Raw genomic sequence first — 9,571 nt, 5'->3', positions numbered from 1 at the left:
TGACGGCATAAACTCAAGTCAGAAGTCTCAGAGCCTGAACCAACAATGCCCCTAGCCCAAAATGGTCCTTCTGAAGCTAGTGAGATGATCGAAATTGCGTTCTGAGGTTGTCTTCTTAAAATTTTGACCGTAGTCAACCGTTCAAGTTTCAAAGGCTCCAAACTTGCACAAAACTCAAAAGAATGACCCAACGTCTGACCTGTCAGTCCTAGTAAGTCATAAATGACTAGGGATGGCTACAGAAAAGCTCTAACCACTGAAAAGATCTAAAAATGAAGAAAATAACCTGAAGAGTCATCACTTTTTCTCTTCGTATTCTCTTGATATATGTCATTTTTTGTTAGGTGTAATCTAGCGGTCAGTAAAATTGATCAAAGTATAGAAAATCCAAAAAAATTGAATAAATATTTAATTTCTTTTCATTTGCTTAACTTACATAAACGATTCTGAATCTTGATATTTTTATAGTCACATATGATATTCAATTATATTGATACATCCTAGATTGATGCAGAAATCAAAGATGGAAGATCAGAAGGACATGTCTGAGAAAGAAAATGAGAACGAGCTTGTATCTGGAGATGAACTAGATTCCCAACGTGGTAAATCATCAAAAAGGATGAAACATAGTGACAAACAAATTCAAGAGCTTGAAGTGTGCGTATTGGTTCAATTGTTTTTGAATACTTTTTAATTTGTTTATATTAATTACATTTTTTCTTCATTTGCTTGTCTCATTGGTATCAGTGCTTTCAAAGAGGATCGATATCCTGATGCAACAATAAGACTAGAACTCGCAACAAAATTGTCCATGGGTAGCAAACAAGTGAATTATTGGTTCCAAAATAAAAGATCCCGAATGAAGGTGATACATCATATGCTTTATCTTCCTTACTCAATGTTATTATTGTGTGAACTTTGTGTGAGTAATTAAGAAAGTGAATTATGTGTTTTGATCAGTCGCAATCGGAACAACATGAAAGCAAATTATTGAAACAAGAATATGACAAACTTCACACAGAGTATATTTCAATGAAGGAGATGATGAAAAGTCCAACTTGTGGTCAATGTCATGGTAAAACTATTAGTATGAACATAAATGTCGATGAACATCAATTAAAGAACGAGCAAGCCCAACTCGAAGATGAAGTTAAGAGGCTCACCAACGAGGTGGAGAAACTTTATGATCCAACAACGTCATTAGAAGGAACATTTGATAAGTCAACATTATTGAATCTTGCTTTGGATGCCTCGGATGAGTTGCTAAAGCTCGCCCAGAATGGGGAACCTCTTTGGTTTAGAAACTTGGATGGAGATGGGGAAACATTAAACCTTAAGGAATATGATAGTGCTTTTACCCCAATTATCAGTATGAAACCCGAACATTTCATAACTGAAGCCACAAGAGCAACATGTAAAATGGTTCACAATAGCCAGACATTGGTGGAAACGTTGATGAATAAGGTGCGTATGTTCTTCATCTTAAATACAGTGTTTTCCTTCTCTCATAAATTTTTTTTAAGAACTTTCATCTAATAATTTCTTACCTCTTTTTAGTATAAAAAATTGTTGCTTCATTTTTTAAAATAGTTTTAGCTTTATTCTTACTTTTCTATGTAATTGGTTGTTGCATATTTTTAATCAATTAAGTGTAACTTTCACGTCATGAACACATGTGTTGATCTATTATTATTTTTCTTGCTCTGAACTATGACTTTCTCTTTGTAGGATCAATGGATGGATATGTTCCCATGTATTGTCGGTAAAACAAATACTATTGAGGTGATTTCTCGAGGCATAAGTGGAAACAAGAGTGGTGCTCTACTATTGGTACTTTTTCGTACTCAATATTATGATGAAATTAACATATTTTGTTTATTCTTTCATTTTCTATATTGAGAGTTTGAAATATTGATTTGCAGATTGTATCTGAATTACAAATTATTTCTGATATGATTCCTTCTTGTGAAATAAAATGTCTTCGCTTCTGTCAAAAACATGCTGAAGGTTTATGGGTTGTTGTGGATGTGTCTATTGACACCATCCAAAAAGGTTCACAACAATGTGAAATTCAAAGCTGTCGAAGACTCCCTTCTGGTTGTATTATTCAAGATATGGTTGATGGTTACTCTAAGGTAATTCTAACTTAAAATTGTTTTTCCATTTTATCTCCCATGTAGGCTTGTATAATTTTTTGAAATTTAACGAGCTAGGTTTCTCATATTCGCAGTTCAATCTATATTTACTTATAGGATTCCATTTTTTCTTTATGATTTCTTGAAATTACGCTCCTATCTTATTTCATAGCTATTTTCTTAATTAGTCACTCTTAATCAAAAATGAGATCATTGAAAGTACTCTTTATCTTGTATCCGTAAAGTTAAGATCAATGCATAAATGTAAATCCTCTGTATTTTTATATTTGATATAGCGTATTTCTCTCACATGTAAGGCAAGTGATTATGACCCCACACATTTCTTGTATTGTGTTTTCTATGCATTAGTATTTATTATTATCATATATACTAATTCTATTTTGCATCGCTCAATATAGCTCATAATTTATTTTATCCAAAATGAAAAGTATCAAAATAAAAGGCTTGAATCATTTATTTTAATTTTCTTTTAGCTTTGATGGATGCAGCTAATAGTAATTGTATGGAATCCTCTTTTGATAGAGAACTATTTTTTATGCTTGGCCTTCTGCTCTTATTTTATCTTGCTCTATCCTATGTTTATTCAAATTAATACATTTAGATACATAAATCTATTTCTTTCTTTTGCAAAGAATAGCCTAAAATCTTCCTTTACCTTCTACATCTCACATCATGCTAACATGCAAGGATCCAAATTATGCACACTTCTTTCACTAATATTTATTGGCAAGAACACTAAAAATCTTTTTGAAGAATATATGCCTTGTCATTGATAAGTTGCTATGGTTATTGTGTTTGTTAAGTTATCTCAAACAAAGTCTATGTTATATTTTAATTGATAATTAGGTCTATATTGGGTGCAAACTCGTATTTAATTTCCTAGAGGTTTAATATTGATATGATTTTTTCAGGTTATTTGGATCGAGCATATGCAATATAATGAAAATCATGTCCACCATTTGTACCGCCCTTTGGTCAAGACAGGTCTAGTATTTGGTGCACAAAGGTGTATAGCCGGTTTGCAAAGGCAATCTGAATTTCTAAGAGTGATGAAATCATTTGTTGATCCCACAAGTAATCATGAAAATTCTTTTATAGGGGCTTTTTATATCACTTTTGAGTTTTGACTAAAAAAATTGATTCTAATGATGTTTCATTTGTTGCAGTTGTTTCAAAGGATCATATAGGTATACGGATGTTGGCTCAAAGCATGACTCGCAAATTTTGTGCAGCAGTTTGTGCAACTACTCACAAGTGGGAAATAGTTCAATTAGAAAATGGAGTAGATGCAAAATTGATGATGAGGACGAGCATTGGTGATCATACTGAACCTATCGGCATAGTGTTATGTGCCATAAAGACAATAAGGTTACCAGTGAAACAACAACATTTGTTCGAATTCTTTATTAATAACAAAACGAGGAGTCAATGGGATGTTTTGTCCTGTAATGGTCCAATTCAAGAGTTGGTACGCGTTTCCAAGGATCAAAATCTTGAAAGTAGCATCTATCTTTTACGTGCTGATGTGAGTTATGAATTTTTTTATTTTCTAAAAATACGATAGGATCATTTTTTGAATGTTTTTTATTTATAAATACGTTATTTGTTTGGCTTCAACATGTAGGGGGATAGCACCAGTGCTAAGCAAAACAACATGCTGATTTTCCAAGATACATGCACAGATACAACTGGTTCTCTTTTAGTGTATGCAACTGTTGGTTCTCAAGATATCAATATGGTGATGAAAGAGGGGGACTCTTCATTTGTTGGTCTCTTGCCCAATGGTATATCAATAGTTCAAGATTATTCTGCAGTTGATAACGATAATGACATTTTTGAAAAGAACGATAATGGAGTCTATGGTGGGTCACTGGTGACTATAGGGTTTCAAATGTTGTTGGAAAACCTTGCTACTACAAGTCTTCCTAAACAGTCGATCAAAGAAGCAAACGACCTCATATGTCATACAATTCGTAAGATCAAAATGGCTCTCAAATGCAAGTGATACTCCAAGACGAATAGAAGTTTAGTATTGGCTGATATGCCTCCAAAGATAAAGAGTTGTCTCTTTCTTTCTATATATGTCATTTTTTAAAAGATGAGATGCTACATGAATTGTTTTTTTTTGTTTGAATATTTTTTCAGTTTGAATGATAATGTGTTGTTATTGTATCATACTATTTTAAGTTTACCTAGAAATCCTCTTTTCTGATGATCTATTGTTTGTTTGATTTTGTTTTATTATGAGTGGTCCTGGTCTTATAAAATGAGTGAAAATTAGCATAAATTTAAATTCCAAATTTGGTGGTAAATCCTACCATTTGAGAGTGATGTCTTGAGAATGGTGATAAATTTTAAGTTTGTCACTTTGAATAGTGGGAAAATAGAAATTGAATGAAATAGTTGTAAAAGAAAATAACTTGTCGTCACCTAAAAAAGGTGCATTAAGTAGCATTTGGTATAGAAATATTCATGTAATATTCTAGTGTTTAGTTGCCACAAAATATTACATTGTTTAAACAATGAAGAATTTTATGATGAATAAGGAACATAAATAAAAGTGTTGTATTTGTTTAATTTCAGCCTATATAACATTTCTTAAATCACACCTAAGCAAGTGTAAGAACAATATTTTACCATAAATACATTCAAAGATGCTAACAAGACACTTTCTTAATCACTTAGCCATTACAACACCAAAAATTAATATGTAATGTCATGATGATGTAATGAAATGCATTTGTAATTTATCTTAGATGCAACACCATATATAGAATACTAGGGAATATCCTTAGATGCAACACCCTTGGATAAATCCTATACACTGTGAATATACTGGGTGATCCTGTATCGTAATTTATCTTTCACTTTTTCAATGTCAATGTGCATGAGATGTAGTTTCAACACAACAAATCATACACCGAATTCAATCCTCAGCACAAACAATCATAAATTACATCATTCTATAATGAAAATAGAAAAGTGAAAGAATTTTCAAGTAAGCATTTCATATGCCAGCCTCCAGCTAATATCAATTCATTAATATCAAGTTTGCACATAAACATTCTAAAACCTTTGAAGTTGAAAAGTCGAAATGAAAAGGAAAAGTTGTAGAAAAATATCATTGAAACAGGTTCTAAAAGTCCTATCTACGGACCGCAAAAATCCTATGGGTTGTAGGAAGGAAGTCGTACTTGGGTTGATATTTGGAAAATGTCAAGTCACAGTAACTGACCTACGACTAGTTAAGACGGGTCTTACAATGGTCTACGGGTCGTAGGACGGATCCATAGGGTGATCCAGACATGAAGAAATTTTGGGGTTGAACAGGGGTTCTACGGATAGGTATCTACGGGTCGTAGAATGCTGGACAGGCCGTATGAAGGTCTCGTGGAATCAATCACAAATATTGCATCCCACTAAGTGATCTACATCTGACTAGTACGGTCCATAGAAATTTTTATTGACTGTAGGTCGAAGCCGTAGGCCCTGTCTGGCAGAATTTAATGAAGGATGTTTTAGTCTTTTCCTATCTACCCAACCCCTAAACTATGTCATTTTGGCCCTATAACTATCCCTATAACTATTTATACCCTTCAAATTAGTACTCATCCCTCTCATTCACTCACAAAACCCTCAAAACTCCTACGGCATCTTCTCCAAATCCTCTCAAGAGCTCTCAAGGAAGCATCTTAGGGTTTCAACAAACTTGTAGGTTTCTTCTCCAAATTCTTAGGGATTTGATTGCCAAGGTACGTAGGAATTTACCGATGTATCCTTTTCATCCATTGAATCTAAACATGAACTTTAATCTCCAACTAAATTTCACCCAATTCAATTAGGGTTTTATGTCAATCCTCATGAGTCCTTTTGAATATGATTCAACTGATGTCATTCTACCTTATTTTTCGTGGCTTAACTTAATTACATGATATATAATTGATTTTATATGGACCCATGCTTTATGCTTTGATTTTCAACTACTGAACTATGAACTAGGATCATGAATTGATAAGGGATTTTTATGTATGTTTTATGAAAGGGTGAAGGTATGATTTAATGATGCTTTTAAGTTAAGTATCAATGATTTGTGAAAGGTTTTCTCAAAATTTGAAAGAATATCGTGAATTTTTATTCTTAGTAAGGTAGGTGTCTATATGAATGAAGTTATAAAATCATTGTTTTGAAAGGAGCTACTCTTATATGACTTTATGATTTGGGATTGGTATTTTGGTTATTTCCTTTCCTAAAGTTAATCTTTGATAATTGACTTTATCTATTCCGTTGGGATCACCGAGAGGACATAGAGGTGGAGGCTCAAAATAGGGTAGTCTCCAGTAACAATCTCTAGTCCCAAACTACGTGTTGCCGTAGGATTGTTTTAAATGACCTATCTAGTGGATCCACATAGCATTAATGATATGATACAAAGTTCTACCTTGACAAGTAGACTCTCTCTTTTTGGTATAATAGTTACACCAAATCCATATTATAGCTCACATGGTCTATTGTCGGTTAAAGCTTATATCCCATAAAAGTACTATGATTTTTCCTTAAATTTTTACGTTATGTCCTTGTACTAATGCATTGGCCTTGTATCATGTTTTCTTATGATCCAGCTTTTCTAAGCTTCTAAATGTCCTACTTGGTCATGCATTTCATGTTTTAAGCCTCTTATGATATCATGTCTACATTTATGGATATTTCCCAATACTTGGTATATTTCGTGTACTAATGCATACTTCTGCCCACATTGTCTCATAATATAGTCTTTCTCCTCCCGCTCGTGGCTAGTATATTGATTTATTGTGAAGACTAATGAGTCCCCATGTTCTGATTGTTATGTAACCTATGCTACATTCTTATATGTCTTTAGTTTTCAGACTTTGTACGTGTTGTATGGGTTACGTCCCAACCATTATTATGTTGGTTTTTAGAATGACTTGTCAAGACATAGTTATGATTTCACGCTTTTGTTCAAACTAACCTTATGCTATGAAACAATTATTGCTTTAAATCTCTAATCTCATAATTCCATATGTGTAATGTATGTCAAGTGTCTTGTGTATGACCTCTCGAGATTCAATAGGTCATGTCACGTTTAAGGTATATTTGGATCGTGACAAACATCCAAGTCAACATGCTATGAATTAAGCTCACAAAGTCATATAAGTCATCAATTCATAAAGAAAACATCAACTATCCATATCATGGCATACTTACACGCATAAATGCTTGTCATATAATTTAAACAGAGAATCTAGCTCATCCCACAAACGTTTGAGCTTGGTGAAATATCCTGCAACATCATTGTTTCCTTGTACTAAACTTGATATTTCCTTTTGCAGGTGATAGAGTTTAGCGCATCCATTACACCTTAATTTAGTAAATCTTTACAGTAGAAATTCATAATTGTAAAATAAAGAGACTCAAAGATTTACTAATCGGTGTCTAATAAGTCAAGTTAGAAATTCTCCCTTTCTCAACGCCTTCGAACGGTTTGAAACTTGTCAATTATATAATTTAGGTGAGCATATAAGCAAGTTCGTACACACCCATATAGTCATACTAAATTTCCACTTAAAAGCAAGGAAATTCAACCCCAAGCCTCCGTGTCAGTGGAATTTTATTTTTAAATTGCTTTATCTAGAAGTCGGGGAGCTCACACATCAAAAATAAGCTAAATCTAGTCATAATTTGACCCCCAAATCAAAGAATTTTATCATATCAAGTTTAGGGTAAAAAAAAACCCAAAATCCTCAATTCCAACCACCTACTAAATCACAAATTAGATGAAAGATTTGTAAGGAAAACGTAAATAAAGGGCTTGAATCTAGCCCCACAAAATATCTAGCAAAACCTCATAGAAATTGGTTTAAACCTGGCTCTCAAACCCCAAAATCATGTTAAGAATAATGATCTCTTGATTAGGGATAAATCACTATTACCACAATGATTCTTGTAGAAGCCATAGAATATCGCTCCCAAAAGCTTACAAAAGTGTCTTCTGCTTTGGCGTCTTCGCTTGTGTAGCACGTAGGGCACAAGTTTGATTGCACCAGAACATGTGCAGCAGCCATAGCTAAAACAGCTTAATCCCCGTAATAAATCTCACAACTCATTCGAAACATCATAGAAAAAAATCTAATATGTATACTGACTAAAAAACACATCCCAGGTTCGTAGGAATCATCAAATAATTTTCTCAAGATATGTAGGAAGCCCTATCATTAGCTATTCAGAATGATGGTGATTTTAGAGACAATGGGGAAAAAAAGGAGGTCACCTTGGATAGAGCAGATATAGCACCAAACATTACCAAGGTGGCTATAGAAGGGGATTTATCTCCTAAGCAGATTAACAAATTAAGGGAGAAGTATACTAAAAAGAAGAAGCAAGGAGAAAAAGATATTGCAAGGAGAAAGCTTCATCTAGGCAGTCAAAGAGAATGATAATAAAAAACTCTAAGCATCAATGAAAGCCTTTATATGGAATATTAGGTCGGTAAATACCCAAAAGGCGTTTACTAGATTAATCCAAATGCATAAAAGACAACAATACTGATTTATGGGTTTAATGGAACCCTTTGAAGATTGGCAAGGGCTTGAAGAATGTAGAAGAAGACTAGGAATGAAACATGCAGTGGCAAACTCTTATGGGAAGATTTGGGTGTTCATAGATAGGGCCATGGAGTATGAGATTACCGGGGATGAAGACCAAATTTTAACTTGAAAAGTACAACATCAGGGCATGGGCATAGAAGCGATGTTCTCAATAGTATATGCCAAGTGTACTCAGGGTGAGAGATTAAGCTATGGGAATCTATGTCGGAGATAGAAAGTATAGTGAACATCTCATGGATAATTAGTGGAGACTTCAATGTAATTAGCAGTGAAAATGAGAAATTGGGGGCAGAGCAGTTACAGAGATAGAAGTAAGAGACTTCAACCATGTTTTAAATGTGTGCAACTTGGAGGATATGGGTTTTCGAGGAAGCAAGTACACTTGGTGGAATGGAAGAACTGATGAAGAGTGTATTTTCAAAAGACTAGATAGGGTTTTAACTAATGACAAGATGCAAGATATATTCCCTATTTTAGAGGTTGAACACTTAGTGAGAAGCGGTTCTGATTACGCACCACTATCAATTACTTCTGAAAAAAGCAGGGAGGAGGTGAGCAAACCATTCAGATTTTTAAATTTCTAGTTGAAGGAGGACTTTTTCATGGAGCTGATTCGAAATCATTGGATGGTTGATTTCGAAGGAGACCCATTATAAACTTAAAGGGGTCAAGAAAGCTTTAACTCAATGGAGCAAAAAAACTTTTGGTAATATTTTTTAAGAAATAGCAACGCTTGAGGAAGTTATAAGGGTTCATGAAGTGCAATTTGAAATATTCCCAACAACTGGGAAT

General features: G+C 33.7%; 1 protein-coding gene across 1 annotated transcript; it reads left to right on the top strand.

Moving 5' to 3' along the window:
- Nucleotides 1–523: 523 nt before the first annotated feature.
- LOC107062976 (homeobox-leucine zipper protein ROC6-like) lies at nt 524–8,608 on the top strand. Its single transcript, XM_015314307.1, has 9 exons — nt 524–657; nt 748–865; nt 961–1,464; nt 1,729–1,830; nt 1,923–2,135; nt 3,068–3,230; nt 3,323–3,681; nt 3,781–4,029; nt 8,375–8,608. Exons 1-9 carry the CDS (start codon nt 524–526, stop codon nt 8,606–8,608), a joined length of 2,076 nt encoding a protein of 691 aa, XP_015169793.1.
- Nucleotides 8,609–9,571: the final 963 nt, after the last annotated feature.

Source organism: Solanum tuberosum, unplaced genomic scaffold, assembly GCF_000226075.1.
Source record: "Solanum tuberosum cultivar DM 1-3 516 R44 unplaced genomic scaffold, SolTub_3.0 scf00278, whole genome shotgun sequence".
Taxonomy (NCBI): Eukaryota; Viridiplantae; Streptophyta; class Magnoliopsida; order Solanales; family Solanaceae; genus Solanum; species Solanum tuberosum.
Note: the sequence above shows the minus strand (reverse complement) of the source record. Positions and strands in the feature narration are given on the sequence as shown.